Source organism: Carassius carassius, chromosome 15 (assembly GCF_963082965.1).
Source record: "Carassius carassius chromosome 15, fCarCar2.1, whole genome shotgun sequence".
NCBI lineage: Eukaryota > Metazoa > Chordata > Actinopteri > Cypriniformes > Cyprinidae > Carassius > Carassius carassius.
In genome coordinates, this window is record NC_081769.1 from 31,572,995 (window position 1) to 31,592,534 (window position 19,540).

The 19,540-nt window shown below is 34.9% G+C and overlaps 2 protein-coding genes across 2 annotated transcripts in view; one reads left to right on the forward strand and one right to left on the reverse strand.

The window, feature by feature from the left end:
- Positions 1 to 8,122, forward strand: part of LOC132158892 (exostosin-1a-like) — a 55,570-nt gene extending 47,448 nt beyond the window's left edge. Inside the window, exons 5-11 of the mRNA XM_059568506.1 lie at positions 587 to 719; positions 828 to 946; positions 1,882 to 1,977; positions 2,176 to 2,265; positions 3,137 to 3,297; positions 3,630 to 3,801; positions 4,977 to 8,122. Of these exons, the coding sequence (XP_059424489.1) occupies positions 587 to 719; positions 828 to 946; positions 1,882 to 1,977; positions 2,176 to 2,265; positions 3,137 to 3,297; positions 3,630 to 3,801; positions 4,977 to 5,162 (957 nt within the window). The 3' untranslated portion in view covers positions 5,163 to 8,122. The remainder of the gene's footprint in view (positions 1 to 586; positions 720 to 827; positions 947 to 1,881; positions 1,978 to 2,175; positions 2,266 to 3,136; positions 3,298 to 3,629; positions 3,802 to 4,976) is intronic.
- Positions 8,123 to 14,128: 6,006 nt separating this feature from the next.
- LOC132158893 (G-protein-signaling modulator 1-like) lies at positions 14,129 to 19,281 on the reverse strand. The gene is made up of 5 exons (XM_059568507.1): positions 19,008 to 19,281; positions 18,210 to 18,722; positions 15,758 to 15,914; positions 15,440 to 15,678; positions 14,129 to 14,496 (listed from the first exon to the last, which is right to left on the reverse strand). The coding sequence occupies exons 1-5, from the start codon at positions 19,068 to 19,070 to the stop codon at positions 14,362 to 14,364; spliced, it is 1,107 nt and encodes a 368-aa protein (XP_059424490.1). The 5' UTR covers positions 19,071 to 19,281; the 3' UTR covers positions 14,129 to 14,361.
- Between the last annotated feature and the right edge of the window lie 259 nt (positions 19,282 to 19,540).

A 19,540-nucleotide genomic window follows, 5' to 3' on the forward strand; every position in this document is an offset into this window, starting at 1 on the left:
TCATTATATTAACTGATCGACTGCTAAAAATGTAATGAGAATCATCCAGGCCCAGTGATTTATTGAGTAAAATTAGCATAAATAGTCATTACGTATAAATATTTTAAATAACTCCTGATTACCATAATGTGAACTAGATGTAAATGGTTCTAAAAAGAAGCTTCATTTTCTTTCAAATGAAAAATAATTCAATAATTTCTGGTTTTGTACAAACTCATGCGGTCAGTCATGTCTGGAGCTATTCCTGAATGAAAACGGAGCTACATCAGGCCGGTCTCAGGCTCTGGTTTCACACACTTCTCTCTGAAGGAAACATTGCAGCTCTGAGATGGGCTGGATTGCTGGTGGTGTGTAAGAGGACACCCGGGTCTGGTCTTGAAGGGTGTTTCTGTGATACCGAGCATTAATATGTGTCCGAATAAACATGGCTGCAGTCCAGATGGCCTCATGTTTATGAAAGTTAAACGCTCTTGAGATTTGAGCCTTGTTATTGTTGAAGTGAGTCTGATAGACTCTAATGATGGGAAATGTTTCAGAGATGCATCTCATAACTTTCCAAACTTTTTTTCTGGAATGCTTTTCCCAGATCATCCAGGACCGTGTGTTGCAGCATGACGCCCGCAGCACGTTGATGTGGAACCGATTGCCCGGAGGACTTTTCACTTTGCCCCAATACTCGTCCTACCTGGGCGATTTTCCCTTCTTCTATGCCGTACTCGGTAAGCAGGGCGTTTCTGTTTACTTCTAACGTGCTATGGGTATGGAGTCAGTGTTTATATATATATATATTGTCTGAATGAAGTATATGGATCATGTTTTTTTCACAGGTGTTAAACCACAGCAGAAGTTCACAGCCGTGATTCACGCTGTCACGCCTCTTGTATCTCAGTCTCAGACGATTTTCAAGTTGCTAGTGGCTGTGGCCAAATCACAGTACTGTTCCCAGGTCAGTCTTAATGTAGTATTATTTATGCACTATTATAGTATTTTGAGTTATTTTTTATTTTTATATTTTCAGTTGTAAATTTAGTTTATATTTTTGTCATTTTGTTATGTGCTTTTGTTATTTTTATAGTTCAGTTTAGCTTTCATTTATTTTTATAATTTTTTTTTATTTCAGTTAGTTGCAAAGGCAAGTTTTTTTTAATGATATATATATTTTTTGTCTAATATTTATACTTCATTTCAGTTTTAAATCAGTGTATCATTTTAGTATCATTGAGATACTAGTACAGTTTTATAGCCTGGATTCACAGAAATATTTTCTGGTCAAGTACCACAAGTGCAAACAAATTGAACTGAATATTAATAAAGAGAGAAAGTTCGTGAGGACATCAACTGAGTTAATTTTAATATTTTGATATCACATAACTAATCAGATCCATTGTTTTCACTGGAACAAAGTTGTCCTGTTGTTTGTTTCCCTCTAAAATGATGTCATTTCCTGGAAGATGATATCATTGAGGAACTGGCAAATGCTAAAGGCATTATAAAAAAGATTGACAGTATGGAATGAAATATAAAATTAACTAATTTCAGTCTTTAAATATTGTAAGTTTGTGATTTAATCCGGTTTATTAAGACATCAACATTAAAAATTATGTTTGTTGTTTTTTCTGAAAGAAATACTGAAAGAAATTAAATTGATCAAAAGTGACAGTAAAGATTTTTTGTTCTTCTCACTAATAACAATCAGAAATGTTTTTTTTAAGCAGCAGTTCAGCATATTAGAATGATTTCTGAAGGATCATGTGATGCTGAAGCTGAAAATTCTGCTTTGCATCACAGCAATACATTTAATTTTCTAAATATACTAAAACAGAAAACAGAAATGATCCTGGATTCACAGCATCTGATGTTCTCACTATGTGCTTGTGTCAGATCATTGTCCTGTGGAACTGTGACAAGCCTCTCCCAGCGAAGCACCGCTGGCCCTCCACCTCTGTTCCAGTCATTGTAATCGAGGGCGAGAGCAAGGTGAATCTCCACTCATTCAACCGTGCTGTCTTTATATTCCCATCATATCAAATGAAGTGTCTGGTGATGACAAATGATGGATGGTGTATAGATTTGCAGGTTGCTGTGGTTTTGCACTCTGCCTTGAATATTTATCTTAACTAAAGTCAAAGATATTGAGCATTTTCTGGAGGTTTCATGCATTGATTCCATGTTTAGGTGATGAGCAGCCGATTCCTGACCTATGACAACATCAAAACTGATGCAGTCTTGAGTCTGGACGAAGACACTGTGCTCTCGACTACAGAGGTGAGCCAGAAAATCAGAATGGTTCAAGGTTTTTGTGAATTTTGCATACGTATTGTATAAGAAAGTACTTACTTTGTTGTACATTATTAGGTACTTTAGCTTATTAAAGTAACAGGTTAACTTTCTGTACACTAGGAGTTAAAGCATAAACACACAAGTTACTTGGTAATGTTCACCTCGATGATTGCCTCATCAGTGATAATGTCTCTAAAAACATCAAATCTCTCAATATGAGAGAAGGATATGTCTTATGAACAAGTAAGATCATTACACTTTTTTTCGACATATAATTTTTTAAAAAAAGAGATAAGACAAAATTTTGTTCTTTGAAATGCTGGATTTACACCTCACAATTTTTCTTTTTCTCGTAATTCTGAGTTTACATTTCGCAATTATAAATTTCGCAATTATGACTTTTTCCACCAAGAATTCTGAGTTTGCATCTCACAGTTTTGTTTATTTGTTTCTGCCACAAAATAAAAAACAAAATGGTTTATTACAACTTTTTATCTCACAATCCTGACTTTTTTCTTGCAATTCAGGCTTTTTATCCCACAATTCAGTACTAATTTTCATTAGTACTATGCAAACTACATTGATTCGTGTTTTAAAAAATGTATTAGATTTTCATTTCAAACATAGATCATAAAATTGTATTTTCAGCAATTATTTGGTTACCAGTCACACTGCTCTCTAGATATCGATATCTTGAACCACTAACTTGAGTTACACTCTTTTTAGTATTTCTGAAATCATGTTTGTGTCTGAGCTTTTGGAAACCATTTAAATTGTTCAACACAATGACAAGTCTTAGAGTTTATGTGTGCATGGTTAAGTAAGTACTTATTATATGTAATACTTGTTTTCAAAGGTGGATTTTGCCTTTACGGTTTGGCAAAGTTTCCCAGAGAGGATCGTGGGATATCCTGCACGGAGCCATTTCTGGGACTCTAACAAGGAGCGCTGGGGCTACACCTCCAAGTGGACCAATGACTACTCCATGGTGCTGACTGGAGCTGCCTTCTACCACAGGTAAGTTTCCTTTACGAGACACTAAGTCACTTTCCATAACCTTCACCTTCTCTGTTCATCTGTGGTGGAATGAGCTGCCATCCTCCTATCCACCTATTTCTTCAACATGAGTAATCCTATGGGGAAGACCTCCGGTTCATTAGCCACTGTAGGGAAATTGTAAAACTGTTTGCACTACAAACTAGTGTGTTTACACTTAAGATAATACTTTCAAATAATATGGTAAGACACACCAATTTTCAATATCAAGTAGCAAAACAAACTGTTTTGTACAGCTAAACATAGCTGAACGCGGATGATATACCACCCATTTTTGCATTTTTTTACTCCAGGTATTACAACTACTTGTATACACAATACCTGCCCAGCAGCTTAAAGAGTATGGTTGACCAGCTCTCAAACTGTGAAGACATCCTCATGAACTTCCTGGTGTCAGCGGTCACTAAGATGCCTCCTATCAAGGTCACTCAAAAGAAGCAGTACAAGGAGACAATGATGGGACAGGTACAAAATGCATTAAATCAATGTAATTGTCACTGTTCTCAGTTTCAGGTGATCACCTCATATGTTCAGCTTTGTGAGCGCTAGTTTTTCCTGCAGAGTTAAATCTGGAACTCTGGGGAAGGGTTTGAGACAAGTGCGTCACCATTTTCACCTCCCAAAAATAGCTTATAATGACTTGAGGAAATACTTCAGCTTCCTCCAACAGCTTCTGCTATTCTCACATTAAGAGTGTGTTATTTTGAATGTGTCTGGTGATTTCCCTCAGCATTTGATTTTGCAAATCAAAGATGGTTTATTTTTGGCGAATGTCATGATAATACCTTTCAAGAACCAGTGTTATTTGAGTATCATTTAGATACTATTATAGTATTTATAAATATTTTGAATTAGTTTTTTTTACATTTTCCGATTCTTACATTACATTACATTTAGCTGACGCTTTTATCCAAAGCGACTTACAATTGCTATATATGTCAGAGGTCGCACGCCTCTGGAGCAACTAGGGGTTAAGTGTCTTGCTCAGGGACACATTGGTGTCTCACAGTGGATTCGAACCCGGGTCTCTCACGCCAATGGCATGTGTCTTATCCACTGCGCCAACACCACCCCCCCCTAAAATGATTCTAATTTATTCATTTTAGTTTTAGTAATTGCTTAAACGCTAAAATAAATTAAGTTGTTAAAATAAGTTTTTTTTTTATTAATATTCAAGTAACAATATTTTTTAAGTTAACTGTAGTAATGCTGCAGTCAAAAACATGACTGTATTATATCTCACATCAAACAGTTTTATTTTATATAGGTAATAAATAAAGCTTGTTTCTGGATTTATTTTTCATTATTTCCATGACAATTTATTAAAAACTCCTACAATTCTTTTTTTGATAGTCCAATTTAAATTTGCTAAAATTATGTTTGCAAGCAGATTACAAACCAATTTTTTTGGTGACAAATTAATTGCAAAAGAAGAAAAAAGTATAAATATATAAAACTGCTTTTATATAACAGTATTGAGTGTTTTAATCAATCTGTGTAATAACAGGTTTGTGCAGCTAAAATAATTTGATGCAGATGACACCAGATGTCTTGTGCATTCAAGTTATAAATGACCGCATCCACTCTTATGTCAAAAAAGGTGGATATAGCAGCTAACTAACTCCTCCTTTCATCTGCAGACATCCAGGGCATCACGCTGGGCAGATCCTGACCACTTTGCCCAGCGGCAGATGTGCATGAACAAGTTTGCCAGCTGGTTTGGCACCATGCCCCTGGTCCATTCGCAGATGAGACTGGATCCCATTCTGTTCAAGGACCAGGTATCGATACTGCGCAAAAAGTACAGAGACATCGAGAGACTCTGACGAATCTGAGAAACCCTTTCCTTTTGTACGGGAATGGGAAATGGCATCTGAACCCCACAACCCTGAAACACCGAATCAACAGGGATAAAAACGGGGGCACAGGAACCCTCAAGGAGGGAGCGCATCAAGATTGGGAGAAGTGTTGTGCTGCAAGAAGATCCCTCTCTTAGAGTTTGTCACTAACTATAAATATATGAAAGCAAGAGGTTCAGAGCGAGGGGACATTGACGTTATATGGCTGAGTTTAGCACAACACAAAGACACGCCAATGTTGGCAGCTTTCTGTCTTCCACACCCCCTCTTGTAATGTTTTGCCAAGAACAACGGTGACCATGGCAAATTCGCCAATGCCAGGGAGCCACACACACATTCACATGCAGTCAGATTATAGACTTCCGCACACCGGTTTAACTTCTGGATCAAACCTCTCCATGTTAAATTTGTGATACGCCTGGCTGGAAGAGTCGCCCGCAGTTCAGCTGTGCAAATTTATTCAGTCCGCCTTCGGCAAACGTTACGCCCCTCTCGAAGATGCAGGACAAAGTCCCGATGAGAAGTCGAGCGTGCAAGACACCGCGCATAACTACACAGTGCCTGAACTTTCAGATGGACCGTATCTGGGAGTCCAAAAGGGGTTTTGTGTCAATGCAAAAACACCTTGTTCATGCTGCTTATATTTGGATTCAAATGTAGGTGTTCCACAAATTGGCCCAAAGTTTAGATTTATGTCTGTTTGAAAAAAAAAAATTGTTGTATTTTTTGGATGAATTAGACCCTATGCCACATACATCTTATTCTTTGTCTGGTTTTCTTGTGAGTCGTACTAGTGCAATGCCATATCAGAGGCCACATTCACACTACAGCTAATTCAGATCTCACTCCGCTTCTGACATATCCTAATCTTCATTTTTTTTTTTTTTTTGGAAGTGACACATTTTTATATCCGAAATGTTCATATAATGACAACCACTTTTACAATTCAAATTAATAGTAAATAGTTGTTAATACAGTGATCCCATTTGTTTAATGACAAACATGGAGGGGCTTAAAACACCGAATCTGTTTACAGTGGTTTCAGAATTTCAAGAAAAATTGTAAATGTTCATATCCATTCTAATCTACACTCACTAATGTTTCTTTCCTTAAAACACCAGTCATTTTAAAATCTGTTGCAATGCATTTCTCTTTTGTTGTCAGTTCTGACAAGTCAGAGTTTATATGGCTATTACGTAGGTTTTCCAGAAACTGGCCCAGATTTTTCTTTCTTTCTACAGTATACAAGCCTATTAGTGTATTTTGACAATTTGTTTTAATGATTTAGACACAATGTTGCAAAACTTTTGTCATCTGTCTGGTTTTGTTGCAAGTCTTATGAGTGTAATGCCATATCAGAGGCATATCAGAGTTCACACTTCAGCTAATTCAGATGTCACTCCACTTCTGACTGTTTCATCTTGGTCTGAACTTGTTTATTTGGAAGTAAAAAATACATTTTACATCTCAATAAAGTTCACACAGTGACAACCACTTTTACAAATCAATCTAATAAAAACAAATAGTTCATGTAGACATCACTTGTCTAATGACAAACATGGAGAAACTTAAAACAGGTGGTTTACGAACGTTTTTGAATGCTAGCACATCTTTGTTCACCAATATTTCTTTCTTTAAATGGATTTTCCAATCCATTTATTTGAATCAATTCATATTTTTTTTCTAATGGTTCAACAAATGGTTCAATTTCAGAAAACTATATTCAAAAATGCCTATGTTGTTTCAGTATGTACAGTATGTATTTCATTCACTCAACGGCTCAAGTCAAAGCACAGGATATGTAGTTGTAAAGAGATATTTAACACTAGTTCCTCTCGCAAATCAATGAAACATCTGAAAATGCTTGATTACGAGAGGATGTGATTCATTCAGAGCTTCACGTCGAGTTTTGAGAATGACTTCCATTGATTTTCTGTTAAGAAAGAACTATCCACTCATTATCACTCCTGTTTTTATTTGATTGGGATGGATAGAGCTGGCTGTCCCAGTGTAAACTGATTCAAATGTACTTTTGTCCAAAATCCATACACTTTGTCTTTAGTCAATGCAGATGTCATATTTAATGTTGCATGAATGAAAACACTGCTATGAAGGACAGATGTACAGTTTCAGTGGGTTGCACTGTTTTGCTGTCAAGAAAAATACATATTTGCAAAACAAATGACATGATATAGCACCTTAAACAATCTACCTTATTCAACCAGCTGTAAATTAAATATGGCATCTACACTGACTTAAGGTTTAAAGTCCCTACAATTACAAAAAAAAAAAAAAAAAGAAATTTATGTGACAATACAGAACAAATTGTGTCTTCAAAATCATTTAAGAAGAGAAAAAACCTATTTAGGAGTGTTGACTTGTTTGGCATTAATGTAGAATTGAACTGAATATGCATGAATGAATGTGCCGAAACTGTGTCAAACATCTCTCCAAATAGGATATCGGTATTATGAGGGTCTAGTCACATATATCAGGATTCAATCAGGCTTTTCTCTCTTTTTTGTTTCAAATGAATGTGCCTCTTCTCAAGACACTTCTGCATTATTTTGTTAGCCTTCAGCACCACAATCTCCTCTATAGAGCTGATTATACATATCTTCTCTCTGTTCTCATTCACTTGGTTTAGTTTTCTTTGTCAAACACTGGAGTTTTTCTGATGACTGAGTACTGACTTCCCGGCCTGTTTTGTAGGAAACATCTTGGTTGCTCTTTCACTCTGCCTCATGTTTGTACTTGTATTTAGCACCCATGAGGATTCATGTATTTCAGTTTTGATTATTTAATCCTCGGACTGTGTAAAGACTTTATTTTACATCATTACAATCAAATAAAATGAAAGTGTTTTTTTTTAAGATATAAAAGTGATTTTCTAAAAAAAAAAAAATAAATAAATGATATTTGATACATTTGTATGTGTTGTTTTGATTATATCAAGTGATACCAAATTTGATCATATACTGTAGGGATGTAAAGATTCACTTAACCTCATGATACGATACGATTCATGATACTGATTTCGCAATATGATTTTCTCACAATGTTTTTTATCGAAATGAGATTTAATCCAAATAATAAAATAAAAGGTGTCCTTTTATTATTTCTCATATATAAAATGCTGCACGCTTCTTTGTGAAATTGACATGTTACATAACAAAACTAAATTGAAATTATAAAACCAATCCCAAATCAAATAAATAAATAATACAAATAAAATTAATCTATGCCTTTACTCTTTCCATTTAAAGTTAAAGGCAATCACTGCATTTAAATCATGAAACAAACACAGATGCTCCACAGCATGAGCAGTTTTTCATTTGAATTAGATTAAGAAATTTGAAGAAAAAAATGAATGGTCTGACTTCAAAAACAGAAAAAAAAACAGAAGTTCAAAGACAAAATTCTAAAGATGGTAGAACTTTATTTATTTTTTATTTTTTTGCTCTGACACATACAGTGGTAAGATGAAAAGAGAATACCATGATTTTTTTGTCCTTGATTTTCAGTCGGCTCAGGGTTCATCATTAGTAGCCTGTCTTATTTCTTTGGGGCTCAGCAGCATTTACTGAGAAATATGTTGTAGAATAAATTTTTGCCAATAAATTCCTAGTAAATTTCCTAATAATTACAAAGAATCGGCAAGTAACACATAGCAGGATTTGAAGTAGAAAGACTGAGATTTATTTTCGTGTAAAATGTACTCTAAAAGTCTTCTAAAAATCATTTAGAGCGTGCATCAATGGACATTTTGGGTAGGCCTATACGATTCCTTTAACATCATAAAAATGACACCGTTCACCTTTCAGTGGTTCTCAGATGGCTGTGGTTTGGCTGGAGTTAGAGTCTGTCACGGGCTGCTGTAATGAAAGCTCATTTCTCTTTCAGCCGTTCTGGAGGGAATTACAGAGAGCCAAGCGAAAGCTTCTCATTCATAAATCATTGACAGCCTGGCCAAGTGGGACACTCATTGTGCTGGAATCTTCTTCCATGACTGCATCATGCTGAATCTCTGGACCACTTCAAACCTCAAACACACATTATACTTAATGGATTTACCAACTGGCTCTCTTTCAGTTCTTGAGGCTGTTGGAGCTGAATTGGTGTTGCTCCATGATGCTAAATTTGAATTGAATGACAGGAAGAGGAATTCAGTAGAGACTTTTATATATTAAAATAAATGCATCATTAATATGTCATTATACTCCCATGATATTTAGAATTATAGATATTGTTTCTCAACAGACTGGACATTCTACTGAGCTAACTTCAATACTGTCAAAACAATTAGCACAAAAATAGATTTGCCATACAATGCAAAATGCCCCAGTTCATTTATTTATTTATTTTTCTTTTTTATAAACACGGGTGGAATTTACAGTAAATTAGAGCAATAAAGTGTTAAGTAATTAAATATAATGACATTTAATTAAATACTCCTCTCTACTTTGCGATAACATTTGTTAACATCATGAACTAACAATTAAAATACTTCCAAATCATTTCTACATCTTTATTATTGTTAATTTCAAACGTTTGTATCTGATAACGCAATGTATTTTGTTTAAAGCGCTATATAAATAAAGGTGACTTGATTTGACTTAATAACATTAGTTAATGAACCTGAACTAAAATGAACTAATAATGAAACGTTGTATTTGTATTAACCAGTATTAACAGATATTAATAACAAATGCATTGCTTGTGGTTAGTAGTTGTTAATGCATTAACTAATGTTAACTAATGAGAATTTATTGTGAAGTGTAACCAATTATTAATATGATTGAATATTTCTGGCCCATATCTTGCATTTATGGGTAATTCATGCTGAAAATAATGCAATATAATTAAAAATGTATTCTGCCAATTGACCGTTTAAACATAAAAAACATTTTTTTTTTAAATCAATTATTTATTTCATTAAGGAACACTGTTTTCAATATACATTTGGAATATATTCTAGTCAATATAGACAATATGGATATATGCTTTTACATAAATCTGTGTTACCTTGCTTAATGCAAACTCAGAAACTGATTTTACAGACGTTCTCACACAGCAGCTGCATCCAGACTAAAGACATTCATGCTGACTCTGAATCTGCTGTAAATCAGCAACTGTGTTCACATAAATCCGCCTGTGATCAGTTCAGAGGCATGTAAATAAGCTGCAGGAGCTTTCATTTCTGCAGATTTACTGTGTGGTTTTGACACAGAGACCCGTGGCCACCGTCAGCCAGACATCAGAGCGCCAGACTGAGGATTTCATGAAAAATAGCCTGCAGTATGTTGAGATACCAACAGGCCATAACAGCAGGAAATCCAATCAAATACCTCACAAAGAAGCAGATTCATATCTACGTATGGAATATATTACTGATATGTGATCACTGCTGTTGCCATATGGAGGATGGATTTCCTTTATGAATATAAGCAGACAAAAAAGAGTTCTGTTTCAGAGACAAATTCAAAGTGTCATATCCGGCAAAAAAAAAAAAAAGTTTTTGTGACAACATGCCCCAGTAGCAGGGATTGTCACAATGGAATATAATAAATATATCAACACATTTCCGACAGATTGATCAGTCTCAGATCAGTGGCTGGACTTTGACAATTCTGCCTTGCATTTATAATTGTTAATTATCATATGACGTTAATATACATTCATTTACAAATCCGCATGAAAAGAAAAATAGCAGGCAAATTGATTAAAAGGCAAATACATTTCTTTGACAATTGATTTATATATTTTATAAATATTTAATAAAATGTATAATTATAATATAATTATCTATTATATTTGTTTAATATAATGAATAATATATTTTTATTCATTGTTAATACAATAAATACTAATATTTATATTTATGATTTAAAGGGTCATATGTTATGTGACATACAAAGACTTGTATGTCCACTGTTATTGTCCAGCAAAAGTGTTTGTTGAAATCATGTGACAACATGCCCTGCTATTGAGATATATTAATATACTAGTCAACATTTGAAGTGGATCAAAGACTTTTAAGACTTTCATCAAAGTTGTCCTGAAACCTGAAACCAAAATGTGTTTTTGTCTTAGGACAACTTCTTCATCCATTTAAAACGTTGAATACTGTAGATATCAAGATATATCAACACATAACAGTAAAAAACCCTTTTTGGTATTGCTTCTCTTGCTTTTGTTTGTGTGTGTGTTGTATGCTAAAGTCTGTTACTGTCTCTGCTGCTGATTTCTCTGGTTGCTCAAGTATTTATACAAAAACTAATGACTGTTTAGAAGAAACCATACTGAGTCCATGTTTCCTCATCTCACACAAATACGGCAATAAATCATAATCACGTTTGGTTCAGGAAACACAGCTGCCGCTGACAGGCTCCGTCAGAAAGCGTGCTCATGTTCAGGGCCATCTAATCTTCCTGCAACAGATTTCTTTCATTTGAGGAAACATGAAGCAGCTGTAAGAGTCTGACAGAGCCTCCTCGACCGTGAGCACAACCCGCTCACTTATTTGAGCGACTGATGCAGGGGTTTGGATGAGGACAGAGTGTCCAGAACAAACCGTAATCTGATTACTGTCTGATACAGGGAACAATCTCAGATGAACTCTGACCTCAACATCATCTGGATTTAACATTTTTAGTTCCTTTCGTAATTCACTTTTTTTTCTTTTCTTTTTTTTATATAAAATATACAATAATAAATAAAAAGCTGTCTATTGTATCATGGTTAATTCTTATGTAATTATTTAGAATTCATTAATATAATAAGTAATAATAAATAATAAATAAAAGAATACATAGTTCGTAATTGTAATTATTATATAATAATATTGATTTACATTTACATTTGGTCATTTTGCAGATGCTTTTATCCAAAGGGACTTACAATTGATGGATACATAAAGCAATTCTTCTTTAAATGTACATAATATATTTCTAATGTAGTATTATAATATAATATATTGTATAATATAATATAATATAATATAATATAATATAATATAATATAATATAATAGTATTAATATATTTTACCAAGCAAATTCTATATAGATAGATGGATGGATGGATGGATATATATATATATATATTTAATTATTAAGTAATTTATTAGATGTCAAATAAATAATAAAATAATATGCATTTTATAATTGTTAATTATTTTACAATAATATTTTTAATATAATATTCAGAATTATTTACTGAGCAAATTCATTGTATTTCTTTGACAGTTACAGTTATATTACAGTATTATTTTCTTGAAAACATTACTTTAGCAAATAGTATTTCGCAGGAAGGCGTGCAATCAGCGATAAGATTTCTGTAATGCAGGAGCGGTTTAATAAAGCGGTTTTAGAGCGCTTCATGAACGTGGCACAACAGATATCGTTGTGCCCGATTACGCTTGTTTCAGTGTGCTAATATATGCAGAGCCAGTGACATTCAAAAGGATATATAAAACAGTGCATGCTAAAACAGAAAACTCATTCAAATGCATCTCTAACACCCCACTGACTCTCTCTCCAGCCGGCCGTCATGAATCCAGAGCCCTGTGGGACGCCGCAGAGGTCACAGGTGAGCAGAGAGGTCAAGGAGGCGAGCTCAGGCCTGACGCTCTCATTTACTACAGGACAACATCTTCAGCACAAACGCTGACTGTGGGTCTCTTATAGCGACTGAACTCAGTCAGAGCTTTCAGAGTGATAGAAATCACTGGTGTCCAGAATTCGGTGGAGGGCATGTGTACTCTTAGTGTTTCAGTGAAAATACCTAACATTTACTTTGAAACACACTGAAAGCATTTCCAGAACCTGTACATAATGACGTGCCCCTTTTTTCCCATGCAAACATTTTCTGCCTCATGATCTTGTAATTGAGCACAAATTGCTGGTAATGCGCAGACAGTGTCATGTTCACAAACCTGATCGCCGAAGGGGAAGCTCGTGTAAAACCAGGCATGAAAAATGCTAATTACCAATGTTAAGAGTATAGCTGGTGATTAGTGAACAACACCTGACAAGTATCGAATGTGTCTCAATGAAGCGCCTCATTAAGCTGCAATCCGAAGAGAAGGAGCATCATGTGTGACCTTCAGCGTGTGCTTTAGTTTGAAGTCACTCTCATTAGCCTTTACGTCTGCTCACCTCCATCACCAGAGAACAGGAATCTAATGAGATCTGACTCACAAAAGAGGCCTTCATCTTTCCTCATGCCGCTCAAAACTCGCTTTTTGTCTTTGAACAATGCATGCATTGGTTTCAAGATCTAAAGCTTAACAAAGTTCTTTTTTTTCTGAAATACTTGGTTAAAAAAATTAGCTTTCTTTTAAAATAATGTCATTTTTTGTCCTGTTTTATTATCTAAAGCAATCATTTTTAAATGTACAAATACTTTTTGGGCCTACCATTATAAGTGGACACCATTACTGATTATACACTAAAATAACACTTAATATTCCTCGATATAAAGACCCATATGGCAAAAAAAAAATTATTTTACAAATTATATTTAAAAAATGAACCCAAAATATATTAATGATAAAACGTATTTCTGATATATTTAAAATATATGATGCAACAAAATATATTGTAAAAATGACCTAAAAATATACTGGTGATAAAATATATTAATGAAATATTTGAAATGTATGATTAAAAAATGTAATGTATATACATATATATGTATATATTTATTTATTTATGATACTCAAGTGAGATTAAGATTGTTAGTCTCTGTCGCCATCTGGTGGCTGAATCTGGGATGTAAAACAATGGAACTACATCTGAAACATCAGAAATGTTTCATCTGTACTCTCGAGTTTACATTATTTCTTCATAATAAAATAAACTTTATAATTCACATTTAAACATTTATTTCCATATTTTTGCATATACATATCAGGCAGATGCAGAGATCCTTCAAATTACTTTTATGTTTAAAGCAAGAGATATTCTGAGTCTCCCATTCATTATAGAACTATTCAAGCGCAATGAATGCAGCAATGTTGAGAAGTAGTGCAAGTGTTCTTATACTGGTAGTCTGATCTTAATAGATACTTGTACAGGAAGAGTCTGACAGGATAAACTCACACGCTGTAACAGACCCAGTAAAGCAGGAACCTCCTGTTTGATTCTCAGCTCATCAGAGCTGCTATTAATGACCAGGCTTGAGCTCCGTTCTCTGTTCATCCATTCTTCCGCCCTGGACCTTCAGCAACAAAGAAAAGAAATCTTCATCGTCCATCGGTCCTGGAGCTGCACTGCGCTGCTCCTCCAGCCGCCCCTGGGCCTGGGCAAACAAAAATATTTTTTTAAATATTATAAATAATAATAATTCTAGTAAGATTAGTATAAATAGTAGTATTAAAAAGTTAATAAAGTAACAATAATTTTAGAAATCAAAAACATTAAACAATTTGACATTACTGACCACAAATTATGATAATAATCATGAACATTTTGAAATTATTATCGTTCAAATTATTATTATTGTAATAATGATACTTTTTTATGTAATGATATATAATTATAATTATTTTATAAATCAAAAACATGAGCCTTTACCAATTTGGCATTACTGACCGAAATTATTATATTGATTACAAACGTTTTGTGACTTAAAAAATATTATTTTACATTATAATAAATTATTATTATTAGTAGTAGTAGTAAAACTTAACACAATAATAATAAAAATAATTTTAGAAATAAAAAAAATGTGCTTTTACCAAGTTGTCATTACTGACCATACATTATGATATTAATCAAAAACTAACAATTAATAATAATAATAATTATAATAATTTTACAAATTAAAAATATTTAATAATAAAAAAATAAAAAATAAACATTTACTGATTTGACATTACTGAGCAGAATATTATTTATGAGTTTTCAAGAGTTTTCAATGGCAAGAAATGAAAATAAACAAACCACGAAACAAATTAATTAATTAATTAATTAATTAATAATAATACATTTAAAAAATCTAAAATCATGTTTACTATTTTTCTCACACATGCAGTTTAACTGTCTTTTTGCACATATACAGCTGCCTATGTAATATATATGTGGAACGGGGTTCCTCAGAAGAGGATCATTGTATTTGGGGCCCTTGGCATCATCAAGTTTGAAAAAGCTCTGTGTTGACACAAAGACAAACATGCCAGCTACACACTATATGTGTCTGTTCCCGCACTGTTGAACAGCATCTCATTCTCAGCAGCGCTCACTTGTGAGTTGACGATCATGTTGTAGAAGTCCTCTTTGGGTGTTTGCACGGGGACGGCCCGGGTGACCTCTGGGATCTTCCAGCTGCTCTTCCTCTGTTTGGCTTTGGGCAGCGCAGGTGGGGGGGCAGAGGGAGCGTTCTGCAGCTCTGCTCGCTGGTCATCCAGTCGCCGACCCTGAGAGGTGGCCAACAGATCGAAGAACTCCTCCTTCTGCAGGGACGTCATGGAGGAGAACACCACTGTATGGAAAGACACGGTTCATGAGAGTTCTTGTCTGTGTTTATGGTGAGGAGATGCGTTCGGATGGTGTCTCCTCACCTCTCTGGCTGTGGCGAGGTGTGCTGGGCTCTGAGTAACATCTCCTGCGGCCCTCCAGACGGAACGAGCAGCGCTGGTCATTGAGCCGCCGGCCCTCTTGTAACGCGAACAACAGCTCACACAAAGCGTCTGGGAAATCTGGAGATGTCCTGTGAAGCTGAGCACATCATCATCATCATCATATCAAATCCTTTCACCCAAGATGAAAAGTCTGTCACTGTTTATCCACCCTCATGTTGTTCCAAACCTGTATGAGTTTCTGTCTTCTGAAGATATTCTGAAGAACGCTGATGGTAGCCATTGGTTACCAATATATCAAAATGTATTTTCTTTCATGTTTAACAGAAGAAAGGAGCTCATACAGTTTTGAAATGACACAAGGATGAATGAATGGTGACAGAATTTTAATTTTTAAGTGAACTATCCCTTTAATTCAAAAGAGTCCATCCATAAGCATCTAAATATGGCTTCATTTCCAAAAGTCAGATGCTTAGAAAAGTAATATTGTCTCCTCAACACAATCAGTTCCTGAAGGATTAAATCAAGGCCGTTTTCTTGATGAATATAATTTTTCACTCAGAAATGTTTACGGAAGAATATTGCATATATATTAGAAATATTAGAAGTATTACAGAAGTTGTGTACTCTTTTTTTTTATGCTGATTTTAAATTCTTAATTAATAATTAGATATGTCAGTTTGCATGTTTCAGGACTAAATTTTGTATTTTTGTAAATTCTTTTTAAAAGGAAATAATTCCATGTAATCCCATGACAACTAAAGTAATAATCAGTATTATTATGTGAAGCTTTTTAAATAATATTAGTCCACGCCTGATAGCTTTGATGCTCCTTTACAGTACCGGAGTTAACGTTTGGAGTTAAAAAAGTTTATTATTATTATTGTTATTATTATATTAATACTTTTATTCAGCAAAGGTGCATTAAAATAATTTAAAAAGTGAGTATCAATGTTTCCACCAGAATATTTTCTTTCTCTTTGGAGTGTTACAAGCTCTTGGTGCATGAAGAAGATCTGTAAAGTTGCAAAGACTAAAGTTTCAAATCCAAAGAGATATACTTTTTTTTTTAAGTAAAGACTCTGCCACGCCCCCCTAAAATGGCTCATTCAAAACACGCCCCACATGTCTACGTCACGATGTGGAATATATTTGCGTAATGCCACACAAATGTTCACGCAAAGAAAGAAGGTGTGGTTTCAGTAACACAGTTAGTGTTGAAGCAGTCATATCAGCGAGATGCTGTGTGTATCTAGACGAAAGCACAAGCACTTTATTTGGTCTTCTGAAAGTAGATGGATTTAGGAATCTTTATTTAGGAAGATTACTTACAGCAGAACAGCAATGCATTTTATGGACGACCGTTTTGTGAACCTAAGAGACAAGGTCATTCTGACTTTGCCACGACATTCTGGCGCTTCTGAATCAGCTACTTTAAGTATGTTTTGTTATTGGTTTAGTATTTTGATTGTTTTTAAGTTTCAGAGTTCTGCACGCCACCGAGATGGTCACACAGTGGAGTCAGCTGTCTTAACCGTCCGTGGCTTGTGTACTGCAAACACATAGGAGCTTCATCACTGTGTCTGTCACACCACTCTGTTCCTCTTTTGGGCTTGAACTGATGGTAAAACTAAGGACATTATTAAATGTCTTTACATTTATTTTGAAAGATGAAGCTTGTGATTATGGAAAGGGGCATTACATTTCCAACGAGTGCTTGCAGTGTTCGGCCAATCACAATGCATGAGGTCAGTTGGCCAATCAGAGCGGACTTTGTAGAAAATGACACGTTTGAGAGAGGCGGGGCATAGAGGAGCTACAATAATGTACAGTATTTAAAAAATTATGTGTTTTTTGAACATTAAAGCATGTCAGCATATCCTGTTACACCAAATACACAAAATAAGATTTTTTTAAAAAGCATCATGTGACCACTTTAAGCTGCAAATCAGCATATATTAGAATGATTTCTGAAGGATCATGTGACACTGAAGACTGGAGTAATGATGCTGAAAATTCAACTTTGCATCGCAGGAATATATTACATTTTAAAACATATACAGACAGAAAACAGTTCTCTAAACTAAAATAATATTTCACAACATTACAGTTTTTACTTTATAAAAACATTCAGCAAACAGCAAACTTTTGAAAAGTAGTGTATATGCTAATTAAATAATAAATAATAAAATATTTATTTATTATAGTAAAATTATTAAAATTTCTAGAAGTAAAATTCCCTAGCTGTAACTAACACCTATTGGCTTAAAACTAAAAAAGAGGAGCACTTCAAAGGCCCCGCCCACTTAATGATTCAATAGGAAATACATCAACATAGGAAAAAAAGAAAAACTGCACTTGTTAAGCCATTTCATGGTGTCTTCTCAATGCAATTAGACAGTCTATTAGATTTGGCATAATTATTAAACGTTACCATTAGTTTTGCATCGTCAGGGCTGAGCCTGTCTTTGGGCCGCAGTTTTACTTCTCCTTGAGTGCTTGGTTTGTCTTGAGTCTCTGCTTGTAGCATCTTCTCTGGTCCCGCAGCTGTCTCGTCTGATGATCCCTTGTCCATTTTCGCAATATTTTCATGGCCCGCGTGATCTTTCACCGTCTCTTCTTGTTGACTTTCCAGAGTCACATTCCTCTCCTCATCTATTTCGGCCTGCATTGCTTCACTTTCACCTTTTCCTACTTGGACACTGTTGTGATCATGTGAACTTCCCTCTGTGGCTTCTCTAATGCCATCTTTTGTGTTTTCATCAGTCGTTCTAACTCTCAGTACGGTCCTCTCTCTCTCTATGTTGTTTATCACATCCAAAGTTTCATCCCCCTCTTCGAGGATGAGAAGAGGTTCCAACTGCTTGTCCACCGAGGTTTCAACGTTGACCTCTGAGCAGTTCATCGTAGCTTCTGCCGAGCCGTCCGTTGAAGAAAATATGAGAGCCTATAAAAAGTATGAAGTTAGAGATCCCTCATTTCCATATATTGAACAAGTCGAGAGACACTGAACAGTCATGCATGTAATCAGCATATATATCTAAAGTGTGTTTATCATTTATAATGCCACTTTTTTATCGAGCAATCAAAGTGTAGGCTGTAGTAGAACGAGACATATGACAACTAATCTTATATAAAACGTTTTCAGCCATAATTATTATAATATAGTTATAACATGTAACTGCACTTATTTCGATTTAGATAGTGGGTGACATTTTACAGCCCTGCTTACCTTCTCAAACTTCGACGAGTTCAAATGAGGTCCTCTCAGCGGAATGTCAAGTAAAGCCCACATGCATCTCACCTCCGTGTACGGACATGCATTAACTCCCACATATCTCGGCTAAACTTTGAGTGTTTCTCACAAACGAATCTGAAAAGAGCTAAAAGCTGACACGATGCATCAACAGCTTTACTGCTTCACAGTCTGCTTGCTCTGTCTCTTCCTGTTCCTCTCTTATGGCCCAGATCCACCCCTATTAATTTGGCATGTTTCAATTAATCTAGTGAAATAGGTTTATGTATAGAAATTAACTATAGAAGTGCATGATGCAATGTGGTTCATTTAAACTCACTTTTATTCAAATGCTAAGCTATTTTATAATCGTGCGTATGGGAAATGCGTGCTGCTGACGCTCAACAGCTCTGAAAGTCTTGCATGTTGAAACTGGCTGCCTGTTTGTTTAACACAGTCTGTGGTTTTGCAGATTTCCTGTTGACTACCAGCAAAACGAGAAGTAGACTTGGTGATATACACTTGAGCAC

Coding starts and splice junctions, on each gene's coding strand:
- LOC132158893 (XM_059568507.1), bottom strand. CDS start 19,070: ATGTGGGCTTTACTTGACATTCCGCTGAGAGGACCTCATTTGAACTCG. Junction 18,723..19,007: donor ACTCGTCGAAGTTTGAGAAG/GTAAGCAGGGCT, acceptor TACTTTTTATAG/GCTCTCATATTTTCTTCAAC. Junction 14,497..15,439: donor ACATGATCGTCAACTCACAA/GTGAGCGCTGCT, acceptor TTGTTTGCCCAG/GCCCAGGGGCGGCTGGAGGA.